Source organism: Bufo bufo, chromosome 1 (assembly GCF_905171765.1).
Source record: "Bufo bufo chromosome 1, aBufBuf1.1, whole genome shotgun sequence".
NCBI lineage: Eukaryota > Metazoa > Chordata > Amphibia > Anura > Bufonidae > Bufo > Bufo bufo.
In genome coordinates this window covers 612,390,798-612,410,539 of record NC_053389.1, presented here as the reverse complement: position 1 = coordinate 612,410,539, position 19,742 = coordinate 612,390,798, and the positions used below count along the sequence as shown (strand labels likewise).

Here is a 19,742-nt window from a genome sequence, read left to right as displayed (position 1 = left end):
TTGAAAAAAATAAAAATAATAAAAATTTCACCAACAGTTGTATTACATGTTAACAAAATCTATCCTTTTTTTTTTTTGGTTGAGTTTTCCCGTTCAAATGTAAGATTTACTGTATGGCGTTAATATCAAACCCAAAAATAATTATGTTCACCTACGGTCAACTCTCTTAATGCTGCAGGCACTCTGTAGCATCACATTAGCAAAAATACTCAGTACAGAGACAAAGTGCAAGAAGGTTATGTCCGGTTCATGCAAAATGTCCCGTCACTCATTCTCATTTAATCACTTCAAGTAACGCAGGTAATGGATTCCTAGCATCTAGAGGCATCCACACTCAATCGCACACAGTGCCTCCCTGGAAATGTTATTTCAGCTAGCACAGCCAGACCTAATGCATCCTCTACGGAGTGGTTATTGTGGCAACTGGGAAGATCTTTTTAGACTGTGTAGACACATCGTTCAGTCAAAAAGATCCCAAGAATAAACAGCACAGCCAGGACCAATCTTCAAGAAAGAATAAATATTTTTTTTCCTGTTTTGCACTTAAACATGATGCAAACACCATGCGGCCCACCTCAACCCTTCTCATGCAGATGCACTATTTACAAGGTTGAAAAATACTGCTGTCTTCTGTTCAGTTTAATCTCATTTTGTTTTTTAAAAGTCATGTACAAAGCTTTTTTTTTTTAATTTTTTTTTTTTTCTTCTATTTTTTTCAACTTTTCAAAGCAGTTCAGCTCCAACCCAGGAATAGAAAAGGTGCTGAGGGACAGTCTGAAGATAAAAAGGGAGTTGAGAAAAGGGGCAGAAACTGGCAGAAAAAGCAGACTGGATTAACAGGGGGGGGGGAGAGACATAGGCAGGATGATATAAAGAACAAAAGGGAAAGGTTCTTGAGGGGGGAAGTGGAAGGGCAATCGGCCTGATTATGGCAAAGCCAGTTAGGAGAAAGCATTTGCAAATAGCTGAGGTGCTGCACACATTTTAACCCCTTGGTACTCAAAGTAACTAGCAATGCCTTATCAAACAGTTTTACATGCAGATCAGTGCTTTCCCAGTCACTACCTGCCAAGGGGTTAAATAAGCCTACAATACTGTCAAACCACTGCCTCTGCTAACTGCTTTCTTTTTATTATTACAATATAATTTACTTAAACTTTCTGTTACCAAAAAAAATAAAAAGGGGGAAAAAAAAACAACATTCTGGTAGGAGCGCAACAGATGAGAGCAAGAAATTGAAAAGGAGACGGCTGAATGTGCGGGGACCAGCCTCATGGGACAGAGATGCATTTAATGGGATTTGAAATATAGTGTCAGGTGGCAACAGAGGTTGGTCTGTGGAGACGGCTCAGTCCTCAATATATTCCCACAAGTCCTTCTCATAACCTTCGTGCACATGAAGCAGCAGAACTCGCCTCCTACTCTCGCAGTATCTAAGGGAAGGAAGCAAAAAAAAAAAAAAGTAAAAAAATCAGACCAGTTTACAATGGAAGCATCTACTTCACACATAAGTAGCAAATACAAGAGCAGCAAGCAATGTGCGTGTTTCTAAGGGGTTGTCCAGGATGAACAGATTTACAATCAGAGCTGGACTTCATTTGAGTCTTGGCCTTCTTATCCAAGTAGAAGTTTGTGACAACCCATCAGTGTAGCCAAGACTTTACTTACACATTTTGTACTTTTTTCTAATGGATTTAAAACTGATGAAAACATGGTCAGATGCATGCCCAACATTGTAAATAAAATGTAATTTTTTTGCACCAAGGTCTTGTAGAAAAAAAACGGACACGGATGACATACCAGTTGTGCATCCATTTTTTTTGACGGACCCATTGACTTGAATGGGTCCGTCCTCCGTTTTCCACTGACAAGAATAGGACAAGTTATATTTTTTTGACGGACTGGAATCACGGATGCGGAGAAAAAACGGAGGACTATCAGTTTTTTTTCACAGCTCCATAGAAATGAATGGGACTTCCGCTAAACTGTGAAAAATGACGTCACGGATGCACACAACGGTCGTGTGCATGAGGCCTAAGGCTGGTTTCAGACTAGCGGCAGGGGAATCCGGTAGGCTGTTCCGGCGGGTTAATAGCCTGTCGGATCTGTCCTGCCGCTAGTTCACGTGTGCCCCCGGACTGCCGCTCCGTCCCCATTGACTATAATGGGGGCGGAGTTTCGGTGGCAGCGCACGGCGAGAGGCAGCCGGACTAAAAGTACGACATGCAGTACTTTTAGTCCGGCTGCCTCTCGCTGTGCTGCCGCCGAAACTCCGACCCGCCCCGCCCCCATTATAGTCAATGAGGACGGAGCGGCAGTCCGGGGGCACACGTGAACTAGCGGCAGGACGGATCAGACAGGCTGTTCACCCTCCGGAACAGCCTACCGGACTCCCCTGCCGCTAATGTGAAAGTACCCAAAAGCAGATGCTGGAGTGCAGTGTAATGTAGCAATTTCCCATCTTCTCACCCAACCCCATGCCGCTTGACAGCTGGAGGCAAGCCATCCTACTTACATTCTAAGGGGGAAGTAGCTAGCAGCCATTCTAAATAAATCCTGAATAACCACTTTAACCACCTGTTTTGCCCGAGTCCAGCTCGGGCAGTGGGAAAAGTAGCTAACTGTTCTGCCCAAGCTGGGAGGGGGCAGAAAGTGGAGGGGAGAGGGCTGCTTTAGATGCTGCTATCTCCTGAATGGTAGCAGCTAGAAACATGGTCTTGTTTGAAAGCTGACATTCCAGGCTTTCATACAAGAGCAAAATGACAGCTAAAGTCCAAGCAACAGAGGAGAAATCACTGTTAGAAATCGGGAATAATTGCCAGGAAAACATGCTTTTACTTTCACTTTCAGCAGTATTCACAGCATCCCGATTTCTGCCAGTGATATCTTCCCCTGTACTGAACAAATTGATGCCATTCTGGTATTGTCTGAAAGCTTGGAATGTCAACTTTCAAAAAATACAAAGCTCATATCTATGAGCAGCTAAAGCAGCCCCCCCCCCCTTTCCCCCTCCAGTCTGGAAGAGAATGAGGGAGCAGCTTGCTGAGCTGTCAAGCTGCAGGAGGAAAGAGAAAAAACTGTAAAAATATATAGAAATGTGGTAATATCATCATTGCAGTGACCCAGATAATAAAATTATGTTATTTTTACAACACAGTGAAAGTTGTAAAAACAAACCAACAAAAAATTGCTGTTTATTAATCTTTCCCCCTAAAAATAAAATAATAGAAGTTATTTAATACACAATATATACCCCAAAATGGTTCCTAAAAAAACCTACAACTAATCCCACAAAATAAAAGAAAAAATTTAGAAGAAAAAATTCAAAAGTTATGACTGCTAGAACACAAAGGGGGAAAATATTATTGGTCCTTAAGGCTAAGGCTACTTTCACACTGGCGTTTTGGCTTTCCGTTTGTGAGATAAGTTCAGGGCTCTCACAAGCGGTCCAAAACGGATTAGTTTAGCCCTAATGCATTCTGAATGGAAAAGGATCCGCTCAGAATGCATCAGTTTGCCTCCGTTCCGTCTCCATTCCGCTTTGGAGGTGGACACCAAAACACTGCTTGTAGCGTTTTTGTGTCCGTCTGACGAAACTGAGCCAAACGGATCCGTTCTGACACACAATGTAAGTCAATGGGGACAGATCCGTTTTCTATGGCACAATCTGGCACAATAGAAAACTGATCCGTCCTCCATTGACTTTCAATGGTGTTCAAGACGGATCCGTCTTGGCTATGTTAAAGATAATACAAATGGATCCGTTCTGAACGGATGCAGACATTTGTATTATCTGAACGGATCCGTCTGTGCAGATCCATGACGGATCCGCACCAAATGCGAGTGTGAAAGTAGCTTAAAATTAATGATGTCACAAAGGAGTTAAAAATTCAATAGTGTCCCCTGAGTTGCGCGCCAACAAGATTTACTGCAGAAACATAAAAAATCTACAAGAAAAATAAGTGCCATTTTTGGGAAGGTTTTTCAAATTTTAACTTGACTTTAAGGGTCCATTCACACGTCCGTTGTTTCTTTCCTGATCTGTTCCGTTTTTTGCGGAACAGATCTGGACTAGTTCTGTACCCATTAATTTTCAATGGGTCCTGAAAAAAAATCGGACAGCTCAATGTCTGATTTTTTTTCAGGACCCATTGAAAATGAATGGGTACAGAACTGGTCCAGATCTGTTCCGCAAAAAACGGAACAGATCAGGAAAGAAACAACGGACGTGTGAATGGACCCTTAGGAGGTTGAGAATGCTGCAATTTTTCCCCCCCATTACTTCATCTCCGCATTTCAAAAGCTATAATTTCATTTTTTTTGGGCAGGAAGAGTTGCATTTTTTAACAGGACCATATTTTTCATGTATTGAGTATTGTGTGTATTAAAAAAACAAACAAAAAAAAAACTGAACAAAAAATTCTGCCATTGTTTTTATGGTGTTCACTGCACGAGCTGACCCCACACCAAATGCAGCGAGTACTGGCGGTGTAAAACAGCTGCCACCTGACCGCAATCACTAGGACTGGACATAACTCCAGTCATTTCATCCTTCAGATGCAGAAGTTAATAGTGACCGTAGCATTTGGGTGGTGAGGAAGGGGGCTCCCTCGGTCCTCCCCATGGTGAAATTCTACTGGTTGCTATGGCAGCCTGGGGCCTTGTGAAGGCTCCTAAACTTGCCATAGCAAACTGCATGTTATTCCTGCTTTTGGCAGAGCTTAATAGGCTGCCAGTAAAGACCCTGTATCTAGTGTACAGATACAAAAGAAATAATCAATAAAAAAAAAACTGAATTGGTATCACCATTGTCATCACCAAAAATTTGATTAAAAAGTGATCAAAAAGTTGTATGTACCCCAAAATGATAACATTAAAAACTACAGAGTTCTGTAAACAAAAGTATAAAAAGTTATTGTGTCAGAATGTTGCTACAAAGAAAATAGTATTTTATCAAAAGTAGTAAATCAATTAAAAACTAATCATATCATTTTTATCGCACACAGAATGTCGGAAATTCTGCAGAAGTGCAGATTTTTTTCAATTTCTCCACACAATTTTTTTCTCTATAATTTAATATAAGATTAAATTAAAGGGTGCAATTAAAAATGCAACTTGTTTTGCAAAACATAAGCAATCATAAGGCTTTGTGAACAGAAAAGTAAAAAACTTATGGCTCTTAGAAGGTGGGGAGCCAAATGAAGATTTAAATTGTCCCAGTCCACTTCACATCCGGGCCATTTGCCCCCTTCCTGACCAGGCCTAATTTTGCTAATCTGACATATCTCACTTTATGTGGTAATAACTTTGGAACACTTTTACTTATCCAAGCCATTCAGAGACTGTTTTCTCGTGACACATTGTACTTCATGATGGTCATAAATTTGAGTCAATATATTTCACCTTTATTTATGAAAAAATCCCAAATTTACCAAAAATTTAGAAAAATTTGCAATTTTCAAAATTTCAATTTCTCTGCTTTTAAAACAAAGTGATGCCTCATAAAATATTTATTACTTAACATTCCCCATATGTCTACTTTATGATGGCATCATTTTGGAAATGTTATTTTATTTTTTTAGGACGTTAGAAGGCTTAGAATTTTAGAAGCAATTCTTAAAATGTTTAAATGTTTAAGACTTTTTAAGGACAAGTTCAGGTCTGAAGTCACTTTGTGGGGCTTACATAGTGGATACCCCCATAAATGACCCCATTGTAGAAACTACACCCCTCAAGTTACTTAAAACTGATTTTACAAACTTTGTTATCCCTTTAGGCGTTCCACAAGAATTAAAGGAAGATGGAGATCAAATTTTTAAACTTCACTTTTTGGCAGATTTTCCATTTTAATCCATTTTTTTCTTTAACACATCGAGGGTTAACAGCAACAAAACTCAATATTTATTACCCTGATTCCGCGGTTTACAGAAACACCCCACATGTGGTCGTAAACTGATGTAAGGGCGCACGGCAGGGAGCAGAAGAAAAGGAGCGCCATATGGTTTTTGGAAGGCAGATTTTGCTGAACTGGTTTTTAGATGCCATGTCCCATTTGAAGTCCCCCTGATGCAACCTTACAGTAGAAACTCCCAAAAAGTTACCCCATTTTGGAAACTAGGGGAGAAGGTGCCAGTTTTATTGGTACTATTTATGGGTACATATGATTTTTTGACCATTCATTATAACGCTTTATGGGGCAAGGTGACCAAAAATTTGGTTGTTTTTGCACAGTTTTTATTTATTTATTTTTACAGCTTTCACCTGAGGGGTTAGGTCATGTGATATTTTTATATAGCAGATAGTTAAGGATGTGGCGACACCTAATATGTATACTTTTTCTTATTTATTTAAGTTTTACACAATAATAGCATTTTTGAAACAAAAAAATTATGTTTTAATGTGTCCATGTTCTTAGAGCTATATATTTTTTTTTACGATTTTCTTATGTAGGGACTCATTTTTTGCGGGATGAGGTGCCGGTTTTATTGGTACCATTTTGTGGGACATATGCCTTTTTGATCACTTGGTGTTGCACTTTTTGTGATGTAAGGTGATAAAAATGTTTTTTTTTTTTTACACAGTTTTTATTTTTTATGGTCTTCACCAGAGGGGTTAGGTCATGTGATATTTTTATAGAGCTGGTTGTTACGGACGCGGCGATACCTAATATGTATACTTTTATTTATTTTTATTTCACTTTAACACAATAATAGCATTTTTGAGCTTTATTTTTCCAGCGATTTTCTTATGTAGGGGCTCATTTTTTGCAGAATGCGGTGACAGTTTTATTGGTACCATTTTGTGGGACATATGCCTTTTTGATCACTGGGTGTTGCGCAATTTTGTTTTTTGTAAGGTGACAAAAATGGCTTTTTTTGACAGCTTTTATTTTTTTATGGTGTTTATCGGACTGGGTGGATCATTGATATATTTATAGAGCAGACCGTCACAGACGCGGCAATACCAAATATGTCTATTTTATTTTTTCAAATTTTTTTTTATTCCTTACTTGGGGAATTTCTTTTTTTTACATGTGAAACCTTTTTTTAAATTTTTTGATTTTAACACAATTTTTTTATTTTTTATTTTACACTTTTTGTCTCCCATAAGGTCATACAAGACCTCTGGGGGACATTTAACTTCACTTTTTTTCTTCACTATTAATTTCTCCTGTAACTGGGGCTGACATAGTAGCCCCAATTACAGGGGAAATACACCCCCCAGAGAGGCTGTACAGCAGAATACAGCGCTGTACAGCCTCAGTGCAGGGCGGATCGAGGTCTGTGAAAGACCAGACAGATCCTGCACTCTCCGGCGGTCACATGACCACTAGGCCGGAACAAGAAGCGCATAGTGCTTCCAGCACTGTATACACAGCCCTTGGCGAGTGCTGTGTATACAGCGATCTAGAAAGCAGAGACACCTGGTAACTGTCCCTGCCTTCTCTAAGGGTTGCCCTGCTGTCAAAGACAGCAGTCAACACAAACTGCAGCTGCACGATTAGTGTGCAGCTGCGATCTCTGAATGGACGTTCCAGAACGTTCAAGGACGTTTATAGTCAATGGGCGGTCGGGAAGTGGTTAAAGTAGTTATCCGGGAATTTATATTGATGACCTATCTTCTGGATAGATCCAGAGAAGATACAGTCGGCACTCCGTGTGTCAGTGATGCGGTGCGCGCGTCCAGGGAGAATCCACAAGAACTTGCACAGAGACTCGCTATGGTAATAATTTTCAAGTATTTTAATGGTCACATACAGGAGGCAAGTGACGCGTTTCGGCTACTATGAGCCTTTCTCAAACATCTGGATAGATGATCAAAATCAGATCGCTGGGAGTCCGACTGCTGATCAGCTGTTAGAAGAAGCCGGCGCCACCTCCTAGGCCATGTGACGTACATCGGTCACCTGGCCTAGTTGCAGCTCAGCCCCATTCAAGTCAATGGGGCAAAGCTTGGAAAGCTGCTAGGAGCCTGCACAGCTCACCAGAGCTTTAGAGAGTTCGGGGGCTCCCTTAAACAGCTGATCGGCAGGGTGTTGGGACTCGGACGACCAACGGTGTGATAATGATGACCTATCCTGAGGATAGGTCATTATTAGCAATTCCTTTCTAAAACCTAGGTGTGTCTTATGATCAGGTGCCTCTTATAAAGCAAAAACATACAATACATATCAATCTGTTCAGCTACTCCTGCTCTATAACATACTTCCTCCAGACTGGACTGCATTTTTAACACGCCAGGTTCCTTTAATGGTATTTCAACAAATCAAGCAAAAATAAAAAATAAATCATGCGCTATGGCACAAATGCAAACAGTCCCCACCTGTACTTATCTTGTACTTTTTGTTTAATGTCTTGAAGAGAATCCTGTGAAATATCCCGTTCCAGATATCCAGAAAGAACTTCTGTTGCATTCTCTAAATCTGCCTGATTATTCTACACAAAAGAAAAATCAAATTAGATTGCCGAATTGCTGTTTTTCTACCTCCCTCCTCACAAAAAATTTTTGGTAATAAAAGTTATTCAATAAGTTATATCTATTTTCAATCGTGCAAATACCACTACCCTCAAAGAACAACATATAACTTTATCAGCAGAAAAATAGAAAAGGTCTCTACCTAAAATGTATAATTCACATAACACTATGTGAAAATAGCAATGACTTTACATTTCTATTTTACATTTATTAAACCCAACTGAAGCATTTCTATCATTTCTTGAAGAGTAATAACTGTCCTGTAGCCCAGACTAAAGGAGGCTTAGGGTACTTTCCCACTAGCGTTATTCTTTTCCGGCACTGAGTTCCGTCCTAGGGGCTCAATACCGGAAAAAACTGATCAGTTTTATCCTAATGCATTCTGAATAGAGGGCATTCCGTTCAGGATGCATCAGGAGGTCTTCAGTTCAGTCTTTTTGCCTTTTCAGGATGGAGATAATACCGCAGCATGGTGCGGTTTTATCTCCGTCCAAAATTCCGGAACACTTGTCGACATTTTTTTCCCCATTGAAATGCATTAATGCCGGATCCGGCCCCGAGTGTTCCGGCAAAACGGATCCGGCATTGTGGTCTGCGCATACTCAGACCGCAAAAAATGTGGAAAAAAATAAATGCCAGATCCGTTTTTTCCGGATGACACCGGAGAGACGGATCCGGCATTTCAATGCATTTGTAATACGGATCCAGATCCGTCTGACAAATGCCATCAGTTGGCATACATTTTGACGGATCCGTTTGGCAGTTCTGGAGACGGAACTGCCTCCCGGAATCCTCTGCCGCAAGTGTGAAAGTACCCTTAGTCTGCCACTTCTCAGTGTCAGTTTTCAGGCATTCAGCTCTAAGAACTTGGTCATGGCAGAACAGTGAGTATATACGCTAAAACTATGATCATGAGTAATGCAAGGAGGGAAAAAAATCATGTATAGTTTATGTTTTGTATGAACAAGTAGGCAGGCCATCATCTATGCCAGGAGTCAGCAACTTTAGTAAAGTTGCTATGCAGGTGAGGTTCCAACATCTGCCTGTAGCTTTAGCAAGCACCCCCATCACGCCTCCCCTTAGGCATCTCTTGCCATTAGTTTTGGGTCACTTCCACATGGCAGTGCTTTGGTCTGTATTTGTAAGCCAATAACAGGCATAGTATATATATATATATATATATATATATATATATATATATATATATATATATATATATATATATAAAAATAAATAAATAAAAACAATAATGGAAAAATGTGTACATCTGTGTTTTGGGCTCAATCCATTAAATGGTTTACAAATACTGACTGTGTCTGACTCCCGGCACCCCCATGTGCGAGAGCGAGTGCTACGTCCTCTTCAATGTTTACCTGCTCGCCATCTCAAGTTTGGACCCCCAATAATTATTCCTGACTAGTGTTGGGCGAGCATGCTCGACCGAACACCATTTTGACTCGATGCTCGAGTCTCCTCCCCGCATGTTTGTTGGCTGAACGGAGCCTCTGGGAGTAGGTGCAACGCCCCCGCCCCCCCCCCCCCACCTTCTCCTAGAGGCTCATTTACATATAATAAAAGTTACAATTACACGAAAACAGGGGCATACTTAAATAAAAGAAATGCAGAGTTAAATTCAGGTGACTTTTTCACATCTATAATGTCAGCCTGTTTATTAGTGAAAATTGGGGTGATAGAAACCCTTTAAGCACCACCCTGTCTTCCACAAAGTCCAGTCTCAGTAGCCAAGAGTCTGGTCAACAGAATCCTCACCCTGATCCTCCGAGGAGCTCTTTTCATCGCCATTCGTTGATTTGGGCTTCTCGCCAAGCCCGCTTGAAGAGGGACATGAGGAGATTTTGTGCATTGATTCCCAAACTATTGAGCATCCAGTCAGAAGAAGATGACGGTGGGGAAGGAAGTGAAAGAGGAGGTAGTGGACGACAAAATCACTGACCCAACCTGGGAAGGTGGCAAGCCGAGCGATGACAGCAGTACAGAGGGTGAGGGATCCGCAGCACCACAACAGGCTGGAAGAGGCAGCAGGGTGGCAAAAGGGAGAAGGCAGGCCACACCAAACAGGCCCGCAACTGTTCCCTGGAGCACCCCCTTGCCGCAATCTCCCTTGCCAAGGGGTAGGTGTTCCGCAGTCTGGTGCTTTTTTGAGGAAAGTGCGGATGAGAAAAGAATTGTCATTTGCAACCTGTGCCGTACAAAAATTAGCAGGGGCGTGAACACTAGCAACCTCAACACCACCAGCATGATCCGCCACATGGCATCAAAGCACCCTAATATGTTGGCCGAATGCCTGGGTCCACAATCAGTATCTGCGGGTCACATCACTGCCTCCTCTTCCCCTGTGTTACGTGCTGGCCAATCCCCTGTCCAAGACGCAAGACCGGATGCCTCCCGCCCTGCACCTGGACCTTCGCAAGCACCATCAGCTAGCACATCCACTTCTGTGTCCCAGCGCAGCGTACAGATATCTATACCCCAGGCCTTTGAACGAAATCGCAAATACCCAGCCACCCACCCACAGGCCATAGCTCTAAATGCGCACCTTTCCAAATTGCTGGCCCTGGAAATGTTGCCATTTAGGCTTGTGGACACAAAGGCTTTTCGCAACCCAATGGTGGCGGCCGTCTCACGTTACTCAGTCCCCAGCCACCACTATTTTTCCCGGTGTGCAGTCCCAGCCTTACACCAACATGTGTCCCGTAACATCACCAGTGCCTTGACCAAAGCAGTAATTGGGAAGGTCCACTTAACGACTGACACATGGACAAGTGCTTTTGGCCAGGGATGCTACATTTCCCTGATGGAACACTGGGTGAACGTTGTGGAGGCCGGGAGTGAGTCGCACTCTGGGATGGCACAGGTGCTACCGACGACAAGGATTGCTGGCCCTACTTCCATCAGGATTTCCGCAACCACCTACATTAGTGGCTGTAACCCCCCCTTCTCCTCCTCCACCTCTGAATTCTCATCTTGCAGCACCAGTCAGTAGCTGGAAGCAGTGTAGCACTGCAGTGGGGAAGCGGCAACAGGGCGTGGTAAAACTAATTGCCTTAGGTGAAAAACAGCACACTGCCGCAGAGCTGTGGCAGGGTATAAGGGACTAGACTGAGCTGTGGCTCTCGCCACTCAACCTAGAACCAGGCATAGTTATGTCTGATAATGGCCGTAACTTGATGGCGGGTTTGGAGCTCGGCAAGCTCACACACATTACATGCCTAGCCCACGTGTTCAACTTAGAGGTTCAGCGGTTTCTCAAAACCTACCCCAATTTGCCTGAGCTACTTGTGAAGGTGTGCCGCGTGTGTGCCCATTTCCAAAAGTCATCTACTGCTGCCACCGGTCTGACAATGCTGCAGCAGCGCTTGCAATTGCCAGCTCACCGACTGTTGTGCGACGTGAGCACGCGCTGGAACTCCACGTTCCACATGTAGGCTTTGTGAGCAACAGAGGGCAGTAGTGGAATACCAGCTGCAACATGGTCATCGCCTTTCCAGTCAGCTTCCACTCTTCACAAGTGACGAGTGGGCATCTGACCTCTGTGAGGTTTTACGCAACTTTGAGGAATGAACACAGATGGTGAGCGGCGATGCCGCTATTATCAGCGTAACCATCCCACTTCTGTGTCTACTGAAACGCTCGCTGCTCACAATGAAGGCAGACGCTTTCCATGTGGAAAAGGTGGAAATGGGGGAAGACAGTCCACAGGGTGATGTTATGCCGCCTTTCCCGTGACCCTCGCGTTATACGCATTTTGGCCAACACTGATTACTGGTTGATCACCCTTCTCGACACCCACTACAAAGAGAACTTCTCATCTCTCATTCCTGTGGTGGAGAGGACTAGCAAAATGGTGCAATACCAGAAGGTCCTTGTGGAAAAATTGCTCCAAAAATTTCCAGCTGACACTGCTGGCGGCAGAGTACGTAGTTCCTTGGGCAACCGAGGAGGGGAGACGAGGGGAACACACAGAAGTTCCAACAGAGGCAGGGCAACACTCTCCAAAGCCTGGGACAGTTTCATGACACCCCGCCAGCACCCTCACCCTGATGCGCGGCCTAGTGTCACAAGGAGGGAAAAGTTTTGGAAGATGTAGCAGACCATGTCAGCGTCCTCAGTGATCCCTCTGTGCCTTACAACTATTGCCGCCAGTGTTGTCAGAGCGGGTATTTAGTGCTGCTGGGGGCATATTAACTGATAAGCGCATCCGCCTGTCAACTGAAAGCGGCTAAACATAAAGGCATTTTAAATGTATTCAATACACTGTATTCCCATGAACCCCTTCCACCACAAAAAAGGGTATATGGTTCAATCTTTGTTCTCCTCCTCCATCATATCAACATGCTTATTAGGTTGCCCTCGCTCCTAATGTTTTAAAGGGTCAGCTCAGCAGCGGGCCCTCACCCCTAATGTTTTAGAGGGTCACCAGCAGGCCCTCGCCCATAATGTTTTAGAGGGTCAGCTCAGCAGCAGGCCCTCACCGCTAATGTTTTAGATGGTCAAATCAGCAGAAGGCCATTGCCCCTAATGTTTTTGAGGGTCACCAGCAGACCATCAATCATAATTTTTCAAGGGTGTGTACGATTCCCTCCTTTATGTGTAAGAAAGGGTGTATTCGAGTGCCAGTTCCTTGTCATTTTTGGAAGCCCTTTCACTTAGTGCATAGGCTTTATGAGTGTAGGAGTCCCACTACCTGAACAATTGTACTACAATGTGAATGAGGCCCTCCTTTATGTGATATACAGGTTGTATCGGAGTGCCTCTTCCTTGTAATTTTTGGCAGCACTTGCACTTTATATACAAGTAAATATACAGGAAAGAATGTTTCCTAACAAATTTTATCTTCGGTTTTGTACGTATTATTGTCAGTGTGTAAAAGTGGCGTACTACTCGGACATCATCGCTCCCAGCAGCGACCTGGGAGTCCACGATGCATCCAGACATCCTCCCTAATGCTGTTCCCGAACTATTTCAGTGGTGTTTCCATCAATTTCTGACCTTTTCCTATGAACCAGACACCCTCCCCTCTTCAGAGCAGGGGGTGCCTGGCTTAATGCTCGGGTTCTCCCATTGTATTCTGGTGCTCTGTAGAGCACCTGAGCATCCCAAAGTGTTCTACTCAAGCACCAGAGCATTTTGGTGCTCGATCAACACTATTGCTGACTAATACCGAGGATAGGTCATCATTACTTTGGTACTGCATAACCTAGTAGTGTCTTTTATGTCAACAATATCCACAAACTGTATTAAAACTTACCTCAAAGATAATAGACTGGTTGTTCTTCTTGAGGTAGAATGCGAAGACGTACGTGTACATAAGTGTGGAGCGGCACTGGCACAGTACATCCACAGCCTTTTTCAGAAACTGTACTTCAATCCATGACATGTTATGCTGCTGCATCTCCTCCATCTTCTGCTTGACTTGGGCATATAACTTGTGCTCAAATCGCAAGCTCTGCATGTGGTTCATGTAGCGGTTGCAGTAGAACAGATATCTTTGTAAGGCTGCTCTGGATCGCTGCACCAGTGAAATACAGTACAATATTGAACTCATTCTCAAATAAAGGAATGCAAAATCATATTGGGCAAAAAATGCATATTGCAGCAAAACAAAAAAGTTTAATTATTCAGAGTCCATAAGACACACCTAATTCCCCCACCTTAAACAGGTTTTTCAATTTCCATTAGCCCCCTTTCATTTGATGTAGTGTGTGCCCATCTTTCACTTTGCCATTTATTGTAATTACCCAAATGCAGTTTCTCTACCGATCTGGAATGCCCTACAATCCTCTGCATCTACAGCGGCAAACTGAAGAACATCCGGCGCATGCACATCACCTGCAGACACTGTAGTAGAGTAGGGAACAGCCAGCTCCTGGACTGTTGACTTGTCAGCACCAACAGTGTCTGCACATGTACCTGAAGTTCAATGCTTTACTACTGAGTATGCAGAAGATCGTGGGGCTCCACCTTCTCCCCACCCATATTACAATAGATTGGTATTCACACTACAGGACACAGCAGTGTAGAAGATCAGGAGGGTAACAAACAGTTGTGACATCATAGGAAGTTGCAGGAGAAAGAAGGATGTGGCCAAGTGGCTGCATTCCAGATTGAGTGGTCTTCATTTGGGTAATTACAATAAATTTACAAAGTGAAAGATAGGCACACATTAAATGAAAGGGAGTTGATAGAAACTAGACAACTTAATTATTGTTATTAGTTACAGCATTTTAAATTCTTTAACCCATTGGTCATGCTGGTAATCGTGTTCTACAGTGAGGAACAGAAGTATTTGAACATCCTGCGATTTTGCAAATTGTCCCACTTAGAAATCATGGAGGGGTCTGAAATTCACATTGTAGCTGCATTCCCACTCAGAGATAGAATAAAAAAAAAATAATATTCAGGAAATCACATTTATGATTTTTAAAGAATTTGTCTTGTACTGCTGAACATAAGTATTTGAACACCTGAGAAACAGCAAGAATTCTGGCTCTCAAAGACCTGTTACTGTGCCTTTAAAAAGTCCACTTCTACTCCACTCATTAATCTAACTTAGTAGCACCTGTCTGAGCTCTTAAATACACCTGTCCACCCCACAGTCAGTCAGACGCCAACTACTACCATGGGCTAGACACCAAAGAGCTGTCAAAAGACACCAGAGACAAAATTGTGGACCTCCACAAGGCTGGAAAGGGCTACAGGGCAATTGCCAAGCAGCTTGGTGAAAATAAATCAACTGTTGGAGCAATTGTTAGAAAATGGAAGAAGCTAAAGACGACTCCCTCGGACTGGGGCTCCATGCAAGATATCACCTCGTGGGGTATCAGTGATGATAAGAAAGGTGAGGAATCAGCCCAGAACTACAAGGGAGGAGCTGGTCAATGACATGAAGAGAACTGGGACCACAACTTCAAAGGTCACTGTCGGTAGAACACTACGCCGTCATGGTTTCAAATCATGCATTGCACGGAAGGTTCCCCTGCTCAAGTCATAACATGTCCAGGCCAGTCTGAAGTTTGCCAATGACCATCTGGATGATCCAGAGGAGGTATGGGAGAAAGTCATGTGGTCAGATGAGATCAAAGTAGAACTTTTTGGTCTAAAATTCACTCGTCGTGTTTGGAAGAAAAAGAAGGATGAGTTGCATCCCAAGAACATCATCCTTACTGTGAAGCATGGGGGTGGTAACATCATGCTTTGGGGTGCTTCTCTGTGAAGGGGACAGGACGACTGCACTGTATTAAGAAGAGGATGAATGGGACCATTTATTGTGAGATTTTGAGCAACAACCACCTTCCCTCAGTCAGAGCATTGAAGATGGGTCGTGGCTGGGTCTTCCAACATGACAATGACCCGAAGCACACAGCCAGAATAACCAAGGAGTGGCTCCATAAGAAGCATATCAAGGTTCTAGAGTGGCCTACCCAGTCTCCAGACCTAGATCCAATAGAATATCTTTGGAGGGAGCTGAAACTCAGTGTTGCTCAGCGATAGCCCCGAAACCTGACAGATCTAGAGGAGATCTGTGTGGAGGAGTGGGCCAAAATCCCTGTTGCAGTGTCTGCAAACCTGGTCAAAAACTACAGGAAACGTTTGACCCCTGTAATTGCAAACAAAGGCTTCTGTACCAAATATTAACGGTGTTCAAATACTTATGTTCAGCAGTGCAAGACAAATAAATTCTTTAAAAATCATACAATGTGATTTCCTGATTTTTTTTTCGACCCCTCCATGATTTCTAAGTGGGAGAACTTGCAAAATCGCAGGGTGTTCAAATACTTCTGTTCTTCACTGTATATTACGGTACTTTTGTGTGACATGTTCCAACAGCTCTAATCCAGTTAAATTTTGTCATGCTCTTTCCCTTGCTTTCCTCAAGTAATGTGTAGGACAGGGATCAGCAAACTCCGGCACTCCACGTGTTCTGAAACTACAACTCCCAGAAACCTCCTTTCACTTCAATGGGAGTTAAAAGAACAGCCAACCAAGTGTACATGCTGGGAGTTGTAGTTTCACAGCAGCTGGGGTGCTGATGGTTGCTGACCGCTAGTGCATGACAATCTTTACTTCCATCTGCCTGGACATACCCCTTCCGACTCCCAAAACTCCAATGCTATATAAACCGATTCTTATTCAGCATAATTCAAGGGACGGTACAGGACAGACATGTCCTATATCCTGCTTCTCCCAAGTAGACCTTCATTCACCCATTAGAAAGATTTAAAAAAAAATATTCTTCATTTTCAAAGAGGGAGCCAATCTATAAGTGAAGAGATTCTCTACACTTACACATAGGCAGACAAGCCCCCGCATGAAAAAAGCCTCAAGTGATTACATGCCTAACAAAGCACATTGGGAAATCTAAGCTAGCCAAAATTCTTCCAAAAAACTAAAATAAGATAAAAGAAATACTTATGCAGTGTTCCCTTCTACAAAGCATTATTATATGGTCTTCTGTATTAGGCGACTTTCGAGTGGCCAAAAAGTAAGTTCATTTTAGAGTCCATATTACAGCCACAATACCCAGACCGCACACGGTTCTAGCGAACTGAACCGAGATCACCACAGAATCCTATAGTAATCCATATTTGTTTCAAAACTGGGGCAAGTAACGGAAGGGCCAGTCTAAAATTGCCTTGCCCAAATAGCTTCTACTTGAAAAAGGAACATCTGGTTTACAGAATTCTGTTAGTTCTACAAACTGTAACTTCTTCACTTTCGTGTGCTCACCTCTTGTGCATCTCGGGCAGCCTTTGCATCGTCTTCATTGTAGCGATTACAATTATACCTGTAATATTTGGTACGGTTATAACTCTTCATAGTAAAAAGTAGCCTCTGACAATAAAGGCCCCTTTCACACGAGCGAGTATTCCGGGCAGGTGCAATGCGGGATGCGAACGCATTGCGCCCACACAGAATCCGGACCCATTCATTTCAATGGGGCTGTGTACATGTGCGTTGATTTTCACACATAACTTGTGCGTTGCGTGAAAATCACAGCATGTTCTATATTCTGCGATTTTCATGCAACGCTGGCCCCATCTAAGTGAATGGGGCTGCGTGAAAAACGCATCGCATCCGCAAGCAAGTGCGGAGGCGATGCGTTTTTCACGGATGGTTGCTAAGAGATATTGTTTGTATACCTTCAGTTTTTTTATCACGTGCGTGAAAAATGCATCAAAACTCCATGCACCCACGCAATAAAAACTGAATGCGATCGCAGGCAAAACTAAATGACTCTGCCTGCGAAATCGCACATTTTTGACTGAACGCATTCGCAACGCATCCGGACCTAATCCACACACGTTCGTCTGCAAGGGGCCTGAAAAGTAGCCTCTGACAAAACATAACTGAACACCCAAATATTCAACAGTATAACATTTCAATACACACAAGGACCAGCATCTCTTGCCAGTCAATACAAGTGTAATAAATAGGTAAAAATACTGGAAATATTAAAGACAAACAATTGACAGTACTTATTTGTTAGATAAAATGGTCACAACAGCACAAAGCTATGATTTTCCAGATATTCCAAATTGTAGTCAAACACTCAACTCTTACCAAGCTGATCCATGGGGCTCCCAAGGACCCAGGCACACCCAGCAGAATTCTGCCTTGCAATTTTGGTTCCGACACACCATATGATTACAGCCTCCATCTTTTTCTATGGTAACGTGACATTTGGGACACTCCTGGGGATGAGGAAACAGAAATAAAATTATATAACTAAAATAAATAATTATATTGCAGATAGTGAATATTTTGTTGATGAGGTTATAACAAAAAAAACTGTTAAAATGAATGTACGCAAGGGCAATGGGATTTGATGTACTGTTACCATAAGCTGCAGAAAAAGCATCTTTTTCCCAGGAGAACCATGATTTAATTAAAAATTTATTAAGGTTACAGTTTGAATTCATTATATTTGTTTTTAGTGTTCTCCATACACCATGTACTTAAGAACTTTTATCTAGTAAAGAACTATATATGTTCATCCAGAGCCTCCTAGTTATTACACACAACAACAAATTCAGTGGAGACTGGGAGAACAGCAGAAGAGAAGGGACAGTAACGTGGCAAAACAATGCGGATTAAAAAGGTTTTCTAAACGTTTAATACTTTTGACCTATCCTCAGGTCACCAGTATGTGAAGGGTGGGGGTCTAATGCCCAGGACCCCTGCCGATCAGCTGTTTGAGAAGGTACTGGTGCTCTGGTGAACGTTGCAGCATTCTCGCAGCTTAAAAAGCACAGCACTGTCCATTGTATAGCAGATTTCTTGGTTTTGCAACTCAGGCCCTTTCACTCAAATGGGCCTGAGCTACACCTAGGCCATGTGACATCACTGGAAGAGGCCACTGCTATCACGGAGCACCCATCTCTTCAAACAGCTGATCAGTAGGAGTGTCAGGAGTCAGACCCCGGACGATCAGATATTGATGAAAGAAAGGTTTCTTTATTCGTCACCCATATGTGACGCGCGTTTCGACACTAGTCTGTGTCTTTGTCAAAGTACAGGTGATAACAGCTCAAAGTAATATACAAATGGCACCATTAAATACAATTCAAATAACCCGCCTCCTAGCCACGTCAGTGGTCACATGGCAAGGGGCGGACTGAACCGCCCCCAGCCATGTGATCAGTCACGGGGTCAGGGCGTCATACTGCTAAGCAACCCATCCAAACAGACTGACCATGAGTGGAGTACGGTAAGACATGTATCTGACCCATATATTATTATCTATCAGAGCGATCTTTGATCCTTTATACATCTGGTTTACACAATTTATGAGTAGCAATACATTAGAATTAGACCGTCTCCTCCTCATGTAAAAAAATCATATGGTCACGGAAGCAGCAATGCCCGTCACATGATGTGTCACATGACATAGCACCGTTACGTCTCAGATCCAAAAAGTATTACAAAAAATATCAAGTCTCATAGAAGATAGATAGCGCTGCAGTATTGAAAATTCATGTCAGGTTCAAATATATTCCAGAGAACTGAGGTATCCATATTTGGTTACAAAACAACAGCATACATAGATACACAGTAACAATCCACAATTATTTACTGCACTCAAAAAAATCACCGCATCTCACAATTGCGTTTTCAAATTTTAGAAGAAGTGACCCTACCTCGACGTGGAGGAAATCGGATCCAGATGCTCCACCAGCGTGAAGCATATTGGATCCATCGACTTGAGACGCTTGCCCCCAAAGGCCTCAATAAGGAATATTCACTGA

At 42.8% G+C, this 19,742-nt stretch overlaps 1 protein-coding gene across 1 annotated transcript in view; it reads right to left on the bottom strand.

The window, feature by feature from the left end:
- Nucleotides 1-1,253: 1,253 nt before the first annotated feature.
- ARIH1 (ariadne RBR E3 ubiquitin protein ligase 1) overlaps nucleotides 1,254-19,742 on the bottom strand; it is an 88,164-nt gene continuing 69,675 nt past the window's right edge. Inside the window, exons 11-15 of the mRNA XM_040413686.1 lie at nucleotides 18,058-18,188; nucleotides 17,224-17,281; nucleotides 13,745-14,005; nucleotides 8,323-8,435; nucleotides 1,254-1,433 (exon numbers count right to left, since the gene is read on the bottom strand). Of these exons, the coding sequence (XP_040269620.1) occupies nucleotides 1,349-1,433; nucleotides 8,323-8,435; nucleotides 13,745-14,005; nucleotides 17,224-17,281; nucleotides 18,058-18,188 (648 nt within the window). The 3' untranslated portion in view covers nucleotides 1,254-1,348. The remainder of the gene's footprint in view (nucleotides 1,434-8,322; nucleotides 8,436-13,744; nucleotides 14,006-17,223; nucleotides 17,282-18,057; nucleotides 18,189-19,742) is intronic.